The 22,421-nt window shown below is 37.1% G+C and overlaps 3 protein-coding genes and 1 non-coding gene across 4 annotated transcripts; 1 reads left to right on the forward strand and 3 right to left on the reverse strand.

The window, feature by feature from the left end:
• Positions 1-840: 840 nt before the first annotated feature.
• Positions 841-5,643, forward strand: LOC147277056 (chromatin remodeling protein SHL-like). The gene is made up of 5 exons (XM_086254315.1): positions 841-1,185; positions 1,287-1,632; positions 2,244-2,312; positions 4,414-4,549; positions 5,170-5,643. Exons 1-5 carry the CDS (start codon positions 1,113-1,115, stop codon positions 5,194-5,196), a joined length of 651 nt encoding a protein of 216 aa, XP_086110441.1. The 5' UTR covers positions 841-1,112; the 3' UTR covers positions 5,197-5,643.
• Positions 5,644-6,455: 812 nt separating this feature from the next.
• On the reverse strand, positions 6,456-6,528 carry TRNAE-CUC (transfer RNA glutamic acid (anticodon CUC)). The gene has a single exon. It is a non-coding gene; the product is annotated as a tRNA-Glu (tRNA).
• A 392-nt stretch (positions 6,529-6,920) lies between these two features.
• On the reverse strand, positions 6,921-11,904 carry LOC147277058 (Transducin/WD40 repeat-like superfamily protein). The gene is made up of 12 exons (XM_086254005.1): positions 11,427-11,904; positions 11,220-11,329; positions 10,995-11,067; positions 10,601-10,751; positions 10,355-10,492; positions 9,769-9,908; positions 9,306-9,353; positions 8,369-8,479; positions 8,093-8,274; positions 7,896-8,017; positions 7,349-7,425; positions 6,921-7,239 (listed from the first exon to the last, which is right to left on the reverse strand). Exons 1-12 carry the CDS (start codon positions 11,670-11,672, stop codon positions 7,129-7,131), a joined length of 1,509 nt encoding a protein of 502 aa, XP_086110131.1. The 5' UTR covers positions 11,673-11,904; the 3' UTR covers positions 6,921-7,128.
• Positions 11,905-14,851: 2,947 nt separating this feature from the next.
• LOC147277059 (purple acid phosphatase-like) lies at positions 14,852-18,902 on the reverse strand. The gene is made up of 8 exons (XM_086252867.1): positions 18,072-18,902; positions 17,530-17,727; positions 17,247-17,358; positions 16,710-16,939; positions 16,135-16,273; positions 15,756-15,976; positions 15,394-15,515; positions 14,852-15,276 (listed from the first exon to the last, which is right to left on the reverse strand). Exons 1-8 carry the CDS (start codon positions 18,279-18,281, stop codon positions 15,084-15,086), a joined length of 1,425 nt encoding a protein of 474 aa, XP_086108993.1. The 5' UTR covers positions 18,282-18,902; the 3' UTR covers positions 14,852-15,083.
• Between the last annotated feature and the right edge of the window lie 3,519 nt (positions 18,903-22,421).

Below are 22,421 nucleotides of genomic sequence, written 5' to 3' on the forward strand. Positions count from 1 at the left end.
GAAAATTGAAAAGAAATATATTGTTTGATTGAGGATGTTCACGGACAATTAGAATAACATGTTGTGGCCTTGCCATGAGTTGTACTTGTTGTAGACAATTAGCAAGTGCTTGTGGGTTTAGTTCTTTACTCCATCTTTGTCATGTTTTAAGCCAAACCAAAACGATTATCAACTGAATTGCTTTGGGCCTGCCAGTCCACTAGTTTGAGGCCAAAAACCGATCTAATCTGAATTATTTTGATTTACCAGTTCGGTGTGGAGTTTAAAGTCAGAATACAAGTGAAAAACACAAGGGTAAAAACACAATACAATAAAAAAAAAAAAAACAAACTTTATTATTTATTCTGATCTTTTATTAATTTTGACCATTAAAAAAATACAATAAAAGACCAACGAGTGAAAACACAAGGGTAAAAACACAAGACTCTATCCACAAGGGTCATAAAATCATTGAGCTTGAATAAGTTCCTAGGACAAGGATAAAAGATAAGGTTTAAATAAGCCTACCTTAGATAAAACACCTAGCTAGGATTTATTAAGTTTTATTTATATTTTATATTTTACAAAAAGGTCACTGAGTGAATTATCGCGGGTATTTAAAATCCAACGGCCTAAATTATCGCGGGTAATTGAAATCCAACGGCCAAGAATCCCCTCGAGGGGAGTCGAAACAAATTTCAGGTGGCCGAGGCCCAAAAAGAGTCAAGAAACAAAGCAACCGAGTCGATACGCTGAATAAACAAATACACGACACAACAATCAGTAGCTACTAGATACGATCAGTTCATGCGTAAACGCTCAGGAGTCTTCCCCTACTTTAATACTCTGCGCCGAACAAAGCTACTATAATCTACGCGCGCGTCCACCCTACAACCATAGACCCTCGTACGGACGTCCAATCATGCACAGTTGAGAATTGAGAGAATTTTAGATGAACCTGTTTCACGCGATGGTCGTTTCGCATTTACGTGGGCATGCATGAACCATATAATTCCTCCCTTTAAAACAAATAAAATATATATTTTTGGGCGATTTTTGGAATTTTCGAGTTGCTTTCAATCTTTGTGTTTGTGATGAGCTTGTAATCTGCAAAGCAGCATAACTGAGCTTTAATGGCGAAACCAAAAGCTCCGAGACGAACCCTCGACTCCTACACTGTCAAGTCCATCAACAAAACCGTCAGAGGTACTAGAAAATTCGATTCAATTCAAATTCAAATTCGATTTTGAAATTCGATTTTAATTTCATGTGAATTTGATTTTCTCTCTCTCGCTCTCTCTATGCAGCTGGAGACTGCGTGCTGATGCGGCCGTCGGATCCGGGGAAGCCGTCGTACGTGGCGAAGATCGAGCGGATCGAGGCGGACAGCCGCGGCGCGAACGTGAAGGTGCACGTGCGGTGGTACTACCGGCCGGAGGAGTCGATCGGCGGCCGGCGGCAGTTCCACGGCTCCAAGGAGGTCTTCCTCTCCGACCACTACGACGTCCAGAGCGCTGACACCGTGGAGGGCAAGTGTACGGTCCACACCTTCAAGAGCTACACCAAGCTCGACGCTGTCGGAAACGACGACTTCTTCTGTCGTTTCGAGTATAATTCCTCCACTGGCGCCTTCAATCCAGACCGAGTTGCCGTGTAAGTTGTCCGTTTCTCTCGTCTCGTCTCGTCTCGTCGTTTTGGTTGAATCAAAATTGCAATAGAGTTGTGCATTCTTAAATTCGCTTGTTATTTTAGCAACGTTGATGTTAATTATTGAATTGTGCTTCAATTGATATGCTTTGGTTGGTATTCTATCGTATTGAATGCAAAAGCTTGGATTTTTAGCTTAATTTTCATAGTTCATTCTATTGATTTGTATAAACTTAGGTGCGTTTGGTAAAGTTTTTAGTTTTCCTTCCTTGAATTAAGGAGGAGAGAAAGTGGAGAAAAAGGAGATGCATAGAAGAGAAATCGGAGCTTGATTTTGATGAAACTTAATCCCTTAGTTTATTGCTTTTTCTTTGGTTAAACAATGGAATCTGGAGTTCAAGATTTCATTTGCTCTTATTACTTTGATTTTTGAGTTTTCTTATATATCTGTAAGAACTTGGTATTTGTGCACGATGACATTTAAAAGTGTATTTGAGCCTTGAGCTTAAGCTCCCGCAATTTGGGATCAATGATATTGAAATGCCTTCTTTTCTCTTTATTGTTTGAGTTCACTTGAGTTGTTCTTGCTTATGACAGTTTTCAATGTCATGTGGCAGGTATTGCAAGTGTGAGATGCCTTACAACCCTGATGACCTCATGGTTCAGTGTGAAGGTTGTAGTGATTGGTAAGTTAGATGTTGTTTAGGTTATTCAATTGTTTTTGCCCTTCCCACGTGTTCTGCCTCGGTCAGGATGGTGGGAAATTTTATGATGAAGTTGAAAACTTGAGTTTTGTTGTGAATATTTTGTATGGTTCTAGATAGATTTTTATTTATTAGTTTTTAGTTTAGGCATGCATACAGTTGTTACCCATGTGCATGATGAAACTTTTCTATATCTATTTCCAATTACTGGTTCTTTAAGATTACGGCTTTGTACTTTTCTATGAATTTCCCAGAGAGAACTTCCTGACTTTAATTTAGCCAGATATGTCTGGCCTTCATTAATTGTTTCATTGTGTGCTTTCTGCTTTATCAGCGGGGTAAAACAGTTTTTCTGGACAGATGGTGTGGGGATGGGTTTAACATATTTCTGATTTACTTGTTCCAAATTCATTCTTTTTTCATTTCTTTAATCATTTTTATTCATTTCTCATTTGAATGGTTTATTATAATAATGTGTTTCCAACAAAATAATCTGCTAGTTGCTGAGAAACAAGTTGCGTAGAATTTATATTATATCAGTAAATGATTACTTATTATAGCTGTGCATGATTAATTATTACATTTTTGTACAAAAAATTGCACATTTTTTCAATTTTCACTAAGGGTTTTATTTTATACATAACAATGTGGCAGGTAATATATATGGCATGCAAGTATACTGTAAATATGGAGACAAATGATTTTTTGGATAGTGCAGAGACAGAGTTCTTAACATTTGTTAGTGATTGTAGATAAAGAAGTTATTTTATGAAAGGATCTGTTTCATATATGCTTTAGTCAATTGTACAGCAGAGGTATTCTTCTGGCAAGTCATGATAAGAGTAAATTCAGAGGTAATAATGGAATTAGTTTTACATGTTCTTAGATGTCAGAGATAAGGTTATTTATATTTGAATTCATTTGAATTAAGCTTGGAAAGATGGTAAGGTTGGGGTAGTATCTCACGATCTAGGAGACCTCTAAGCCTATACAAAATGACTATGCATCCAATGCATAAAAGTTGGTAGATTTCAATTCATTGTTCTACTTGGCTTGCAGTTACATGGTAGTGAATGCTTCTTTTGACACTTTTTATCTGACTGCTTGACAGAATTATCTAAAACGAACCTTAAGCATGTGCTAAGGCAGTTCTTCTTATCTAGAATTTCAAGGATTTACTTGTTTGAATCTGGAGTGAATAGCTTGGAAAAGCGTGGCCTGATTGCTTCCATTGTTTTACACCATTATCTTTCTGGGGGATAGATAGTCTTTAGTTACTGGAAGGAACATTTGTGCATTTCAAGTAGGTAGCTTATAAATTTAAACTTAAATTATGCAACCATTAGTGAAGTGGCTAGTGGGTGAAGCATTTTAAATTCATTATTCATTTCTAGAAGGCAAACCTTTTAGTGGAAATAATGGATTAAGTGATCGAAACTTTGTTGGAACGCTACTCCAAATCAGCTTCCAAACTTGCATCAGTAAGATGCCATAAGTTATTTAATCATCCTGTAAAATAATCAGGAGGAACTGTTTGAATGCAAATCAGCTAGGCTAATTTGCCTATTTGTAGATTGAATGGTGTCTTCAGTGCTGCTAATTTTAAATAAGTTTTTATCATTTAGACAAAAATTAAATTTGAATATGTTGCTTAACCTTTGTCTGAATGGATATGTTTGTGCATTTGTGTCCCAAATACCCTATGCTGGCCTGAGATGAGCATAAGGTTTGTTGTATATCCTTATGGTGCCATGCCTTGAGCATAATTTGTGTTGCTAAGCTACTGCATTCAGCAGTTCCTGAGGTTAATGTTTAAGGCTATTGCTTGAGATAAGTAAAAGAAGTTTACAGAAGGCATCAAAGAATGTAATACATATGCCTTTAGTGATATGCATCTTGTCTATTTTCATATATACTTTCTCCTCCTTTCCAGTCCTCTTTAATTAGGATTTTTTTGTGGTTGATAGATACTATAACTGAACAGATTCAAAAGTTTCAGACAGTTTCAAGATTTTATAGAAATAGTGTTTTTATTTCTAGATTTTAAACCGATGCAAGCTTCATTTTACTACATTTGATTCAGGTTTCATCCTGCTTGTATAGACATGAATGCAGAGGAAGCTAAAAGACTTGATCACTTCTTCTGTGAAAATTGTTCTTCGGAGGGTCAAAAGAAGTTGCAGAATTCACATACTGCTTCCAGACATGCTGATACCAAGGTACTCTTCTTTTCTCAAGTGTTGGATAAAAATTTGACACTAGGTGTGTCATTAATTCTCGGTTACTTGTAGACTCAATTTGACTTGCATGTCATTTGACAAGTTATTGGACATATTCTCTCTTTATCCATCTACCATTTGGAATATGGAATGATTAACTTTTGCCATAATTTCTTTACTTCTCATTGCATCTATTATTGATTGATTTCAAGAGATAAGGTTTTGCGATGCATATATATATATATATATATTCAGTTTTAAAATTTCTTAAATGCTTCCGTCTCCCACAGAACCAAAGAGGGGGGTAAAAACTAAAAAGGAAATATTGAATAGAACGAACCTCATTGCAAATTTCCAGGACAATGGCTTGCTATGCACATTGAGAAGAAATAGTGGGTTTTATGTAAAACTTGATAGATGAAAATTGCATGTAAACATAATATATGAAAAGTATCAACATGGTCTTTATCATCAATATGTGTTGGAATCTGACTTCTCTTGTAAGCACATGGTCAGAGCATAAGTAGCAAAATAGTATAATTTGTGTATAGTATGGTGATTATGAACTCACTGCCCTTCATTACTATTATTATTAGACTTCCATTCATGTTGTTTTTCAGGTGGATACAAAACGACGCCGGAGGTGATATTGTATGTGTAAAAAAAGTTGTGATGAATTAGAATTATAATGGAGGACATTCTCATCTTTGGTATGGCTATTGGAAACACGGACGCATATCCGAATCACAAGTTGTATTTGTGAGTTAATGGCAAGACAGAACCATTTTGAAAACCTTTATGGTGTCTATTAGGTTATGAGGTATCTCGCTCCCTGGTTTCCTTTAAAGGTCGAGGAAGTGTTTGGTTGTACCTAATTATTTAATGTAGATCCTCTCTCTCTCTTCCCCCTAGGGTTGTGAATATTCCAAAAAGTACTTTTAGCCTGCCACATAGCAATAGACATAGAGGCTTTTACACATTTCTATTTTGGTATATGCAGCATCAAGAAGTTGGACACTATTTGCACTGTTACTGGGTTTCAGATGTCATCTCAGCTGCAAATGTATATAATGTTTCAGAGTTTGTTCCTTCTAGATTTTGATTTTGCTGCTTCTTTTTTTTGTTTTGGTTCTCCCAACAATGTGTTGAACCCACCAATTTGGTGGATCTTCAAAATCTACTAAAGCGAGGGATATGGGCTTTGTTAAAATATCTCTGAATGGATCTTTGCCCATTCTATAATTTATTCTGTTCTAGTAAAAAACTAAAAAGAAAAAACTCAGTTCTAAAAGATGGGGACATGCATCTGTTATGAGGATCTCAATGCATACATAATGCAGCTCTTGCTGCGTTTTCTGTTGGTGTTTCCTGGAGGCAATCTGGCTTTACTGAACTCTTATTGCAAGTGTAAAGAGTTCTAACAAGCTGAGATTTTTGCAAATCCTCGCGGCCTTGGTTTTGCATTGGATGCTGGGTTTCAATTTTTAATGTTGGAGTCGGACACTCAAGCGATTTGGCTTCTAGCTTCTGGCGCCTATTGGAGGAAGTTAAGGGGATTTTGAGTCTTTTTTCTAGAGTTATAAGTCGTTATGTTCCTGCATCTTGTAATGTTGTAGTTTACTCTCTTGCCGAGTTTGCTCTTTCATGTAATGTTTCTTTCTAGCTGGGCTGATGCCATGGAGCCTCACCTCCAAGCAGATGTTGTTTATCCCTAATTTCCTTCAATGAAAATGCTATGAATTTCTTCACACAAAAAATGCTATGATTTAAGAAAAAAAAAAATTGGAAACCACCAAGACAGTAAGACTAAGTTTTATACCATTCAAAGCTCCAAGCTTACATTTGAAGTCTGATTAAACGGCATTGAAAAGTGAAAACTGACGTCTCTGAAAAATGAATAAAAATATTCCGTTGCCGGGACTTGAACCCGGGTCTCTCGGGTGAGAGCCGAGTATCCTAACCAACTAGACTACAACGGAAGTTGTTAACATAAACCCTTTTCCGCTTTATATACTATCTAGAGACCCCTTTGTCATCACAAGACTGCATGTTGGTTGGGTACAAATAAACCTCACGCACATAAAGAAAGGCATTTCTAATTTTTGAATCAAGATTGTAACTAATCCATCTTTTATATGTAGAGGTCATATAATTCCCATAACTTTTTTTCTTTCATGTGAGGCATTATAAGGCTCATAGGCTTATTTAACAATTTGTATTAACCTTTCATGTAAACGATGTCGTTCAATGCTTTGCTCATAATAATGTGGTTAACCCAGTCAATAGCTTTGCGGTGATACAAACAATGGAAGCAATCAGCCCAACACACTAGGACCCGCACCAAACTTAGCTATCAATGAAAATCTATGTATGCAAAACTTTTGATCACTTGATATTAAATTGGAAAAAGGATACAAACAATGTTCACTCTATTTCCTTATCTGACTGATACAGTTAATAATACAGTATATGAGACTTTGTAGGGGTAAGCCAATTATGGGAAAAGAATGGCAGAATTGAACAAAGAGCCTGCAAACCCAAGGGTGACTTGAAACTTGTATCTCTGTATATATGTTTTTTTAACCTGTCTTTGATCTCTTCCATACAATAACTGTACCATAGAAATCAGAAGATGCTAACAAGTTCTCTCCATGGTTCCAAGCAACTCCGATAACTGGAAATCGATGACCCTGCAGTCGCACATATTTTGGTCATTTGAGTCCACTTTGAGACGTTAGGAAACCATTAAAACCATAAATGAGATGTGAGGAAACCATTAAAACCATAAATGAGATGAACCTGTAGCTTGTTTACACATGTATGCTTTGGCCGAGTTAAATCATAGAAGTAGACATTTGAATCCTCGCTTCCGGAAACTAGGTATTATAACAATGTGACAATGTCAGCAAGAAATAGTAAATGTAAATGGTCACATAATCGAGAGTAAAGTGAAATTTTTTGGAAAGTTGTATGCACACTCAGATCTTGACAATAATGTTCAGTTACACAGTTTGATATCATCGTATTCAAAGACCTCTGTAACTTCAACACCTGACAACATATTGACATATGCTTCTACTAGTTACAATTTTGAACTTTTCATTTCCTTGATAAAGTAATATAAGCACATGTAAGTCTTGCAGAGAAATGATCAACATGAAAGCATATGGAAGCTCTAATCAGAGTTCTTGTCTGTAGTTAGTCAACAATGCCAAGCTCGTTTCGACATTTATGTGGCACAAAACAGGGAATTCCCATCCAAAGTTATCCATTTCACTTGATAGCTCACCCACAAAAAAGAAAATATAGGAAAACTTTCACTTAACATTGAGATTGACATACAAACCTATAAATTCTCCCTTTTCGAGGGAAAGCAGAGGACAGAAGGAAGCCCGGATGCTGTATATTCGTGGAGTTAATTTGAGTGAGCAACGGAGAGTCAAATAACCCTGTATTTCCAGAGCAACACTACAACATACCAATAATCTTGTCAGTGGCTTAAATAGACAATAAAAGTAACAAGGCATGTCCTGCCGACCACACCTGAAGAAAGATAAACTTCCATCTTGAGTACATGTCAGCAACACAGGGCCCCGAGCCAACAGAGAAAAACTTCGGTACTGCACAGTTGTTACTGGGGATTTGCGCCTGCTGCTACTTCGATAGCGATGAGAGCGAGATAATACACCTGTATGAGAATTCATACTTACAGAATATATACAGCCCTGCGACAAATTTTCCAATTGACCATGTCAGTAAAGGATATGCAAGTTCATTGGAAAAGAAAAACTTCAAATCTAAATATACAGAGTGACACACCATTGCATCCCCACAGAAAATTAGCTGTCCAGTGTGAGCATGGTCCATAGCAGTAACCTCACTGTCAAATAATGTTTTATGAATGATCCTCCCGGTGCTGAAATTGAAAACCTGATATATCAACATAGAAGTGCCACCAATCAAATGTAATTTATTAAATTGTAAATATCAGGGAAACACTAACATTATTGGGAAATGAAGAATTAAAGGTCCCTTGTGTATCAGAAAAAAATAAAAATATTAAGTTGCAATATTATTTTGTTGTGTGGGGATGTATTATGAGATGTCTCATTATGATTGTAGTGCATTACAGAGATTGTATTCAGTTGACTAACATCAATAAGATCGGGAGTTAAATATTACAAAACAAATCCATCCAATATTAATTTGGAGACACTGGATATTAACTATTAACAAATAATTAATTTGGGAATCCTGGATATTCACTATAACCCCAAAGTAAGATTGAGGATTTTGATTAATTAAGTTCAGATGACTAACAGAATATGTATCTTGTGCTCAGGACCAGATTACTTGTAGCTTCCCAGGGCAACTGCAGAATATAATATACTCTTGTATAGTGCCAAATTCAGTCTAAATGAATAGAGAATATGTTGATATGACTTAACTATATCCACTTCATAGGACCAGCTCCTTTGAAGCACACGTAGAATGTGTTTCAGGCTTTCAGCATATAACAGAAACTTCAACCTTAACACATATTCTAGTCCATTCAAATGGTTCGTAGAAGCAGCTATATCTATGTCCAATAACATAGGAAATCTATTTGTGAACTGTGAGCTGCAATAGGCTACGCAAAATCATAATTACTCCAATGGAAATCTGTTTTTCTTTTTTATGTGGGGGAGGGGGGGTTGAAACAAGTGGGATCATGTTATGAGGCCTAAAAATTCAGCAAGCAATATGCAGTGATTACCGTAATTTCCTTGTCTGCGTTGCCAGCTGAAAGGAAATTGTTATTTACCTGCATCAAAGAAGGTGAAGGGAAAACAAAACCTTAAATTGCAGAATGGCATATCATGTTTAAAAGAAACATAAAAAAAAAGGGCAAACAAGTTTTTCTCTTTGCACTATAGTAATCCACAGAAGGTCGAGGGAAGAAAAGGCATTATTAACTAAATTAATGAAGGTTAAAAATGAGGGGAATTCAAGTCCAGGGGAAAAAGAACCTTCAGCGAGAATCTAATAAAAACAAAACCAAAGGTCTGATAGGTATTATATGCTGAAATCAGTCAGTAACAACTTGGTTTGAATAAAACAGGCTAGCATGGACGAAACACAGAACAGTTTAAACATGTACATATAATAAGGTATCAGCATAGGAAAGGATTGCTGCACCCCTTAAAGGCTGAGTGTTCTTAATGTTTGTGTACACTTACAGGGTGAAAACGAATACACAGTTGTGGTGAAACTCCATATATTACTCGAATGCAAAGGCCTTTTGAAATCTCCCATACTCGCACAGTTTTATCCATAGATGAAGATGCAATGTATTGATTGTTTGATGTGAAATCAAAGTCTGAAAATGAAATACAATTTCAGAAACATGGTGATGGCAGGAAAAAAAAAAATTATTTGTTCTTATCAGTGCTTCAGAAACAGAGAAACTAAAGAGAATTGCATCCAGTATAAAATTATGGACTTGATGTTCACTTTTGTTGCATATCATGCTTCTTTTGCCTTTCAATCATTATAACCACTTTGAATACTTATTAATTTACTGCCACAGCTTGATTGGAACCCCCCCCCCCTAAAAATAAATATTGGTGTACCAGAGTGTTTGCCTAAGCTATCACTTTTATTGTACCTGTCTTATCTTAGCTATCTATACCCAATGGAATATCAAAATTAATTCTTTGGCCGCGACAATCTACTTAATTATGGAGGACAGGCAAACATGCTAACAAATATATCATTGCAAATACAAAAGAAAAAGACAACAGTAACAATACCAGTCAATCCAACCTGTAACATCTTTAGAGTGACCATCCAGATGCTTGAGGATTGAAGGTGGATCAGAGACAGTGCATACTGTCAAGGTTCCATCTGATGCTCCATAGGCAAGAAGATCAGAACTCATGTGCCCAAACTTCAAAACCGTAACTGTAGATAAAAACCAATGAGGTTTCTTCCTTTCGAAAAATCATATTACCTCTCAACTTAATAACACAACAAAGGGTCAATACAGAATAGTAGTTGAAGTGAAATTACCAGAGGCTTTGCACTGATCAAAGATGCAATGCATTCCTACAAATGAGTATGCAGGTTGTTCAACCCGTCGATGGCGTGGGCGGTCATTATCACTAGTACTCGAGCTAAAACTAGTTCTCCGAGGTGAAGGTTGACTGCCACTTTGCATGTCCTGTAAAGAAAGAAGGCATTAAGCCATTATAATAACAAGGTAAAATTCAAAATTTGCTTTATTGTCTCAATTTTTGCTCAAAAGGGTTATCACATTTACAACTTGGGAAACTAAAAACTACATCTCCGCATCATTCAAGCAATGAAAATAGATGAGGATGAGCAAAATATGCATATTATATGGGATTAAAGAGGACCCAAAACCCATAATGGAATGGAAATTGCATTGCGCATACATACATACCTTGCTGGTATGACTCCAGGTTTCGACGTCATACAATAGGGACAATGGACTTGGAGGATGAATCCATCGCCCACTGATGCATCAAGCAGTAAATTACCCTGATGTCAGCATAATACAAATTTAAGAAAACCAACAAACAAACAAACACTGACTAATCAGAAAATTTCGAGATCACTCAGTTTGCGAGTAGCAAAAGCTCGAGATGAATATGAATTGAATTGCGACCTGTTTCCGGGAGTGCTTTGGAGGCTCGGAGCCTGCAAGTTTTCCCAATTCCTCGGCCTGCGAATGTAGTTGCGGAACGCCACGTAGCCTTTTCCATTGCATCTCCAATCCTTCAAACCCCAAACAAGCAAACAACTCAAAACTCATTCCAAATGAATGAATGAATCATGTAAAGTGTTCAATGAAGAAGGAGAAAGAGAAGCGTACTCGGCGGCGATGAATGCAGAGCTGGGGCTTGCGAGAGAGGAGAAGGCGACGAATTCCGATGTATTCGGGATCGGAGTGGGCGGGAGAAGGCTGAAGCAAGCAGATCAACAGGTCTGGATCCGCAATCTTCTTCTTCTTCTCCTCCTCCTCCTCTGGTGGCGCATCATCACCACCACCACCGGCTCCATTGTTCTTCTCTTCGTCTGGTGGAGCACCACCGTCGCCACCTCCATTCTTGTCCGCCATGTGGATTCTGGGTTTGGATTCAGAAGAGATGGGTTACGTGTTTCTCTAAGGAGGGAGAGGCATGGTTGGACTTTGACTTTGCTCGTCTTTTGATTCAAGGACTCTGTGAGGTCTCACGTGGCTCCTTCTACTGTCAAAAAAAGAAGACCCGGCATCGATGCTCGATTGCTCGTAATGTTTATAAATGTTGATGTGTTGCTCCTTCTCACTTGCTCGGAGCTTTCTTAAAGTAAACAACATTCCACGAGGGTGTACAATTTAATCATCTGTTCATATCTTACGCTATTTAAATATCAGTTTTGCAAAACATCAGTTTATATTTCTGGTAGCATCATTTTAATTTTATTGAATGAATTATATTTCTCTATAATTTAGATGACTAAATAATTAAAAATTTGGCTAATTTTTTATAAATACGACTTTCGAGGAGGGACTTAAAAAATAAATAATTTAGATCAATAAACTGTATTGTTGGGTGGTACTTAGGGAATAAGGAGTATGTTCTTACTTTTCTTTAAGTAATGACTACATATATTACTTAAAACTGCTGTATTGATGAGATCCAACGGTTTGAAGAAAAAATATGTAAAACAAGACATTTAACATGTGATAGAAGAGATAAATACATATGGTGTGCACTGATAAACGTGTTACTTTTACACAAAAACCAAAACAATAAGACTTTTTAGCAAAATATCCATAAGAACTTTGACTCGATTTATATGTTACTACCTAAATTAAAAATTGAAGCAAGTTGCCTATGAATTAAATTTTGTTTGCAAATTACTACCTCTATCCAAATCTTTAGGGGTTTTTTGGTCTTTTCATAGAAAAGAACTTGGATGAGGAAACTTTTGTCATCTCAGCATGCTGAGTGGCATGGCCCAACCAATTACAAGTGGCCACATGTATAACCATTTTTCTATTTTTATTTTATTATTTTTACAAACTTTGAAAATTAATTAAAAATAGCTTCAGACTCAGAAAAATACAAAGAAAATTCTTACCTCGTCTTGACTAATACTAATTTACTATAGAGTCAAATCACCAATTTGCCCTATGAGAGTTTCCAGAAAATTTGGGAAGTCCAAATTTATGTATAAAAAATTAAAATAAATTTCCCTCCATAAAATAAATTCTATAAAAATTATAATTTTCAAAATATTTTTTAGAATTCTTCTGAGACTTTACGAAAATTCTAGAATTTTTCTTGAATTTATTTTCCTCTAAGACCGAGAAATCTTTTGGGTAGCAAGTGCTCACGATAAAGGTAGTGTTAGTTTTTAGAAGACCAATGGTGCAGACCTTGTATTTTTTGGAGTTCAAGAGATTATCTTATGAATTTTCAAAAAGTCTAGAGTACTTTAATTTTTTAAAAATAAATTTGGACTTCCCAAATTTTCTGGAAACTCTCAGAAGGTAAATTGGTAATTTGACTCTATAGTAAATTAGTATTAATTAAGACGAGTCCGTAAGAATTTACCGTGTATTTTTCTGAGTCTAGAGCTATTTTTAATTAATTTTCAAAGTTTGTAAAAATAGGAAAATAAAAATAGAAAAATAGTTATACAGGTGGCCACTTGTAATTAGTTGGGCCTTGCCACTCAGCATGTTGAGGTGGCAAAAGCTTCCCCACCCAAGTTCTTCTCTATGAAAAAACCAAAAAACCCTTGAAGATTTGGAGAAGGTAGTAATTTGCAAATAAAATTTAATTCATGAGGCAACTTGCTTCAATTTTTAATTTAAGTGGTAACATGCAAATTGAGTCAAAATTCAGGTGTGTATCTTGCTAAAAAGCCAAACAATAAATATGCTTTTCCCTTTGTATCTCTCTTATCACCACGTACTAGGTCATGTAATGACGTAATGCTGAGAGAAAGACATATAAGATGCATACACCTATGTCAGAGGTGTCAAGCAGGATGGCCCGGCAAGAGCATGGTACGATTAAAACAAATACGACATGGCACAAACACAAAACAAGTTGAGTTAGCACGACCACGACACAAGACACGCACGCCACGAGTATGAGCACAAAATTGACTTGAAATAGGCGCTTAGTATAACATATTTTAGTCTATTTTTAAAGAAGTTTTGAACCAGAAAATTCAATTGTTAAGAAAAGAATGTTAGTATTTAATTATAAGAAAGAAAAAATAATATAAGTTTCCTAACCCTATAAAAAACAATAAGAAAAAAATAATGCATGAGTACAATTGAGTTGTAGGTCGTGGTCCGTGCTAGACCTATGTCTTAGTTATCTAAGTTGGCACGAGCACAATACTATTATTAAATTAATCAACACGAGCACAAAGCACGAATGGGCCCAATTGCCAAAATAGGCTGGACCGACACGACACAACTCATTTGACACCTCTAACTTGCATTATACTTCATCATGTTTAAAGTGAGACTCATTCTCCATTTTGAATTGACTAAAAAAATAAAAAGAATTAATCATTTACATTCTAAGTCATTCTAATTTATAGTACGATGTCGTGAATCCTTCATTGGTAAATGTGAATTTTATCCTAGGAGGTCATAGTGTAAATGTGATGGCTAGTCGCAAGCGGGTGGGGGCTGGCCGGCGGCGACTTACAAGCGGGTGAGACGGTGGCAGATGGGGTTGGGTAAGGGATTAGAGTTTGAGAAAATGTGAATTATAGATAAATGGTGAACACCCATCGGACTCTGTTTGTTTCTTTACTTAGTTTTTTTTTTTAATTCATGGCTCCAAAAAGATGTCGTTTTGGATCATACTTTAAAAAAAAAAGTGAAGAAGTGAAGAACGCCTCACAACCATTCAAACATTTCGTCGAACAGATTGTGGGCGTGCTTACAAGTGGTCATTCCTGTGGATCAACTTGACGAGTTTGGCAAGGCTTTTCCGACGAGCGGGTGGTCAGTCCCTTGGTGGATCCATCCCAGTTGGTAATGCACTAGGGAGATTTAGGGTATTAAAGTAAGGCTTAAGAGTCCAAAAGCCAAGTCTAGCTAGCACGTTTAGAGGAGGCCTTGTAAATTTTGTAATTTGGATCATTACAAATGGTATTAGAGCAATTCAGCATGCCTATGTGGCTCAAGGACCATGGTTATGATGTCGGATCCTTACTAATGCGGGAAAAGGCTTTGTCCCCCTGCGCTTACCCCCTAGATCTATAAGCAACTAAATGGTTGAGTCCCACACTAGAAAATCCACATGACAAACCCTCATTAATGGGTTAAGCTTTAAAGATCAAATTCGTAACCAATTCATTGGAGGGAAGAGAGAAACAAGAAGAGCAGTACAAAGATTTACATGATTCAGCGTGAAAAAATATAGAGTTGAAGAAAATATTGGATCTGTTACATTTGGGTATTCATTCTAGAGAACAAGAGCAACCAAATGCTTGTTTATTTCTTCCATGATGATTAGGCACTTGTGGAATCATCAAAAGGATAATAGTATCGGTTGAAAAGCCATGTCGAATCGGCTATTACTGCATACCCATCTTCATTACGGTGCCAACTAAAATAAGCATGGGTTCGGTTCTTGATGTCAAAAATGCCATGACCGAAACTGGACTCTCGGAAAGCTGAGTAAGATGGTTGTGGCTGCGTCATACTGCACCACAAAAGAAAAAATTTCATTGATTAAGTATATATGCAATGCTAACAAATAACAAGACATTGAATGAGAAAACACCAAATCTAGCTATCACGCATATACTGATATGCTTACTTGGTTGCTAACCCTTCAATATTTCCTCCATCACCAATGGTAATGTACACAGGTGCAGACAGATCTTTCACAGGAGTGCAAAGACCGTTCACAACGTTATATGCAACATTGGATACACGATCCTGTGGCATATACAAATCACTTATTAAGTAATGACATCTTGGATACAGTTTTCTTTAATATAGATATCAGCATTTCTGCAAAAATATATACTTTCCTCAAAGGGTTTCCTGTATTCTATCAAAAGTCAAAATGTTCGATAAATGGGATCCACCTGTTGAATGTCAAAATCTTTGGTGTACAAACAGAGACTCGTTTGTTAACTGGGAAAATAATTTAGTATGTGTACATCGAGCACTTACAGATCGTTCGTAGGCATGGACATGACCAGAAAATACCACATCAACTTTGTACTTCACAAACACCGACTCGAATACCACTCTCATGCTTTCTCCTTCCATATAGTGATTGAAGTAGCTATTATACCATGGGCAATGCATTACAACTACTAACCAAGGTGTCTCACTCCTGTTAACTTTTGGTAGCTCCTGCTCAAGCCATTTGTACTGAGGAGTGCTTGTACCTTAATTAAGAAAAAGGAAATGATATGTTACATGAAACTGTTGAAGCACTCACTCTAACAAAGACATTGTACAGATGACTTCACTACCATGTTGCGAATTGTGCACGAGCTTTGTGCGCCATGTTAATATAGTAAGCAAAAAACATATATATCTTTACCATATGCTGAATAAGAAGACAAGACTATGATGTATGCCGAAGCTCTCTTGATTGAGTACCAAAAGGGGGCAGTACTCCCGGATGCATTATAAGGGACATGATACCGGTGAGTGTAAGGCTTGAAAGGTACGGTTTCACCCTGCAACAAAAGTACCAATCTTCTTTTAAAAAAAATACTTCATCCAATGACTTTTTGGGACTTGGAAAATGATTTACAAAACGAGCACCAAATTCTGGGAAATTTTATAACATGGATGAGTAGAAGTGTGAATAAACTAACAGTAGCACCCTGGTTGAGTAAGAAACTAGAATTGTATGACCTTATTATCATTAAATGGCCTCAACGATATACAAAATATGTACCAGGGGAGCTAGAATTTACCTCAGAAAAGGTTCTTATGTGGTTGTGGGAAAACTTATCTATATGTACATATATGTGTGTGCTTATATATATATACACATTTAATACTATATAAACAAGTTGTAGAACAAATGATCTTATCCAAGACGAGAAAAGACAAATGACAGTATAAGATTACTTTTCAGAGCAACCTAATGTTTTCTGAGATGCTTACAATTTCTGGGGCAAAATCAATTTCATGATTCCCTGCAGTCCATATCCAAGGTTGATAAGCAGCACTTCTCTCGACGAATCTTCCCCACGTATCCCACCTAACATTATCATGATATGGGTAGTCATCTGCATATGAGAGGTCCCCACAAAACAATAATGTTTGTCCATTCAGGGGGTTTAATTGGTAATGAGTAAGTGTCCTATTTGAATCAAAGGTCTGACCCAGATCCCCTGCAAATGACACCCAGTGGTAACTGGTAAGTGATATTTAGATTTAAACAAATACACTAGAGTGGAACAATGTACACTTTGTCTCATCCATTATGTAGATTCACAAGTTAAGGCCAAAAAGCAGACTGTTTCAAATGCTAGACTTGCATACCAAGGGACAAGTTTCATAAGATTTTGAACTATTATTTGGTTCTGCAGTTTTCTAGATGAAATGGATTGCAACAAGCCTTGTAACCTACTAAACAACATGAAATTACCTTTCAGTTACATCATGTATTGGCATTATGTTTTAGTATGAAATACTCACCTATGAGACCAAATGTGTAAGGAACGTCTGGCCCAACTTCAGGAGGAGTAATAAACCAGAACTGCCGCTCATTATGGCCAATTCCAACAACATAGTAATATTTGGTGTTGAACTGTGCAACAATATAGATGATTGGATCATAATATAATTTATAAATTCATACTTGGAGTGAAATCATCAGTTAAATCATCAAATTCCAAAACCTGGTATCTCTCATACAGATTCCCCAACCTTTGAAGAAAAAAACAAAATGGAGCAAAACATAAAAGCATATCAAATTTACCTCTAAATTAATGATGGTGCAGTGGTGAATGTATCCAGAAGTGTAATTGTAGAATTTATAGGTTGTAACATTGCCCTTAGCCATCTTTTGTGTGCTATTTGTGCTCCAGTAACGCACAGTACTGGAACCTGGTTCATCCACAGTGACCCATGAGACAATCACTCCCTTTCCCACATGGTCTCCTTGTGTTATATGAACCTTAAATCAAGAACACACAAATATCATACAATTAAACACAATTAAAAATTTGAAATGACACCTATTAATCAATTCCATCAAGAGGAAAAGAAAAATTATAAAGTAAGCCATAAAGTTTGAAAAACAAATTTATGTAAAATTATAAAGGTTCGATTAAATGCAGGGTCTTGTATGGTTCCACAATAAAAATGAATATATTATTTAATGAAATAAAATAAAATTCATATCAAGAGAAACAAAAGACAGAACTACATTAACAAAGCTGTATCCAGGGGAGGTCATATGATTGAGCTACCATTGGCTAGAAGCATCATAATTGTACTGAGAAAGATAAGAGATTATACTTGTTGAGGTGCATTAAAGCCAGGAGGGACTGCAAAGGTGTCACTGTCGAGAGGCATGTCCACAGGTTTCACAACTGTCCTCACAAAAGTGCTTGTTGTACCTCCATTACACACTACTGCCAAGTTCAAAACCAAACCCAATACCACAAGAATAGATACCCTTATAGAAGTAGAAGTAGAAGCTAACCCCAGCACACACATCTTGGTCATGTTATGCAGACCACCCTTAAATCTCACCAGCCCACACAGACCCTATTGAGCTCTAGACCCTCATCTCCTTTATATACACATGAAATGGTTATTTAAAACAAAGAAAATCTAAATCGTAAAATGCGGGGAATATTCAGAGCTCAATACGAATATACAAATTAGATGTCAACCAGTTGAATGCTAACCCATTTGGGTTTGCCTGGACTTTCTTCATCAGTTGCTACCTATTTTGTAATGTAAGGAAAACAAAATTGGGTTGTGTTCTGGGGAAACAAACGATGGTATAAAGTTGACTTTGGAATCCAGGGAAAGAGGATGAATAGTGCATGTTTGCAAATCTAAGGACAAAAAAATGTGCATTCTTGTTTGATTTGAGGCACATAACGTTGACAATATAGCTTTCCATTTGGAAATCATTGATATAATATTCAAGGTCACCACACAGACATGTAGATAAATCAGAAAAGTCATTGAGTCTGTAATCAATAGTACTATTCGGTGCAAGCTTTGTTCCATGGAGTTCAAACTTGCCATGCCAATATTGTTGCTGAGATTAATTGGAATCTTCCTGATGATGTAGTGTCTTCATTGGGTTCTTCTGCAGGCATTGTCCTCTTTGAGTTCTGCCGATTCTTCTGGTTGTCTTCTTCCGTTTTTTCCTTTTATCTGTTTCGGCTTAGTGGGTAGCCGTAGCTCTGTGTTCTGAGGCAATTGCTCTCTTTTGCCGTTCAACCCGAAGACTCATAAAACAAAGAAAAACAATCCATACAAACTTTTGTCCAAATTAATTAATTCTTTGAGTTTTTCGGATTTCACAAATTATGGTACCTTGAACAGTATTAAAAAATTTAAAAAATATATATTTAACGTTTAAATAGTTGGGAAATAATACTAAATTATTACATATAACCAACATAAATAAATTTTTGGAAAACTTTTTTTTTTTATTGAAGAAGAAGCAATGCATTAATAAACTAGGAAGAAGGCCAATCCCACGGCACTTGTGCTTCTAACCAAGATGGGACAAAAGACCCCCAACTTTGGACAGGTGCACAATGTAAAGCATTACGTGCAAGCGAATGAGCAGGCCCATTACAAGACCGAGACACAAACTTACACGAAGAATTCAAAAAAGACTGCCAAACTTCCTTAGCTTCATCCAACAAGTGACCATTAGAAACTAAATCCAATCCCACCTTGTTAAAATGAGACACAATGGATCTTGCATCCGATTCTAACAACACAGAGTTAAACCCAGCTCCTAAAGAAAATTCAATCCCGCGCAAGATTGCCAATACTTCACCTTGCTGCGGGGACGTGATGCCATTAAGAGTAAGGATCATAGCCACCTCAACCTCCTCCATCCAATTACGAATGATCACACCAACAAACGGAATCAAAAGAACCATCAACATTCAACTTATAACACCCCATAGGCGAAGCATGCCAAACTGCCGCATCGTGCAAAGCCGAGCACTTGGCTCGGCGTTGGGCAGCCCCATACTCCCTATGATAACTCAAAGATGGAAAATTTGAGTGGTGTACATTTGTAATTGTTCAAATATATTTAAATTAACAAAATTTATGCGTGTATTATTGGTTTAAATAATACATATGCATGTATTTATTAGGCTTATTTCACGATTTACTTTCCAAAATTATTTTTAATTTCCACATTATCACCTGAAACTTTGAATGTCCCATATTACCACCCACAACTCACTCATGTGTCCCACTGTACATTTTTCCGTCCATTCTATTAGTCAATCCGTCAAAATTGGTGACATGGCAGGGGTATTTTTATCAGTTCATCTAATTTCATCCACTTGGACAAAAAAGGAATAAAAAATTGTGATGTGGCACCTACATGGCCATTGTGGGCCTATTTTTGCTTATGTAAATAGCCACATGTACAAAAAAATAAATAAAAAATTGTAATATGTTAGAAAACTTTAAATCAATAAAAAAGATAATAAAAAAACAAATCCCTTCTCCTTCCTCCCTCCCCTCCCTTACCTTTCTCCCGAACCCGATAGTCCTACCGCCGCCGGCCTCCCCTATCAGAATCTCTTCCTTTATGTCCTTCTGCCTCTCTCTCTTCCCCTATTTCTCCCTCGATCTGGACCGACGACCATGAGCCCTTCTTTGAGCGCAGGTTATCGACCGCCGCTGCTGGTCCCTTTTGATTTGGAGGCTCGATCTGCAAAACCTAAGGAAATTGGAGATCAGAGAGAAGAAAGGGAGAAAGAAAGAAAGAGATGAAGAAAAGGAGGAAATAAAGAAATGAAGAAAAGATGAAGAAATGAAGGAAAGAAAGAAATGGAGAGGGAGAAGGAAAGAAAGAGATGAAGAATAGAAGGAAAGAAAGAAATGAAGAAAAGAAGGCTAGAGGGGGATGAGGGTGGTGCGCTGTGTGGGCTAGAGGGATAGAGGATAAGGGAGGATGGGTGATGGGGACGGGAGCTGGGGCTCGGTGCGGGGTGCATGGCCTGGGTTGGGTGGTGGGGTGTGATAAGAGTATAAATCAAGCTGCCCCACAAAATGAAGTGTATCAACCTCAAAATACTCAGGACACCCATATGCACACTCATACTACTCATCACAGCTGAAGCAGTACTGCCAAGCCATGACATGGTGTCAAAGTTGTCCAGAAAGCAATAGAGCATCAATAGAGTATCAAATAATATTCTCTCATATCAGTCCAAATATACCCAACGGATCTATTCTCTAGAATTATCTATACTTGTGTATAAAACTAGACTTTATTGTACATGGAATTAGTGTGATGAATATACAAGTTTTTTTTTATCACCAAAATCTCTTACTCTCTCTTTGATTTCCTCTCATTATCTTATCCCTTTCTACTACTTTTATCTGGGTGAAGGGGCTGGGTGGTGGAGTTTGGGGACATGGCTGGGTGCACGGTGGAAGGGGCGGCGATGGCCGGGTGAAGGTCGAGGGAGGGCTTGAGTGGGGCTGGTAATTGGGTTTTTCGTTTTTAATTTTTTAGTTTTAATTTTTAATTTTGTCTTTTTTCAGTTTTTATTTTTAATTAGATTTAAAAGTTTTAAATATAATAATTTTTAATTTATTTTTTGTTCAAGTGGATGAAAATACTAAAATAACTCGACCACATCAGCATTTTTTACGGAGCTGTTGACAGAAATGACGAAACAAAGTAAAATGAGGTATAGATGTAAGTTACATGTGGTAACAGCTGAGACAAAAAAACTTTCAAGTGGCAATGTGAGAATGAAAAATAATTATGAGGGGTAAATCGTGAAATAAGCCTATTTATTATTTTAGTAATTAAAAAGTGTATTTATCATTTAAAATGTATGTTGTAATGTAGAGGTCCTCAATACATATTGGGAAAATTCGAGTAAAAGGACATGACATTTACACCCGTTCCACAGTTAATGATGCGACATTCAAAGTGTTACAATTAAGGATTTCACTTTCATTTACAGTTCAATCAAGGATATTCCCACACTTCGGTTATCATTTATGTTAAAAATTGTTTATATGCCAAACACATGATCAATTTTAAAAATAAAAGTGTCTATTTCTCTATAAAATAATTAAAAAAATAAAACTAAATGAATTTAAATAAATAATAATAATAATAATTAAAAAAAGAGGGGTTGGAGACCCAAGCCAACCGCCACCCCCTGCACCATGCCAACCCAGCCCCACCCATCCCCCCACCACCTAGCCCCGGCCCTCCCTCTTCCCCCATCAGCTCATCTCTCTCACCCAGCCCCTCCCCCATCTCCCCCTCATTTTCATTTCTCTCTCCCGCACCCTCTCTCTCTCTCTCTCGCGCGCGACCTTCACTGTGCACGCAACCGGCCTCCATCGATCCCAGCTGTCTGGGCAGTGTTCCGGCGACCCAAAGGCCACCGGCGTGTTCCTCTCAGGCCGGCCAACCCACCCCTGCCCTCTAGCTCGCCGGCCAGCCACCCTGTGCGCCGAAATCAGCTCGGAAGCCCAGCTGTACCGCCAGATTCTTTTGCCAATTCCGGCCATTCTCGGCGACTTACTGGTCCCGATTTCAGGTGCATGGGTTCTTCTCCCCACATCTTGGGCTTCAAAACCCATAGATTCTTGTTGATTAAACTGAGTTTTTCACTCTCTGGT

This window comes from Dryas octopetala, chromosome 8 (genome assembly GCF_963921425.1).
Source record: "Dryas octopetala chromosome 8, drDryOcto1.1, whole genome shotgun sequence".
NCBI classification, from domain to species: Eukaryota; Viridiplantae; Streptophyta; class Magnoliopsida; order Rosales; family Rosaceae; genus Dryas; species Dryas octopetala.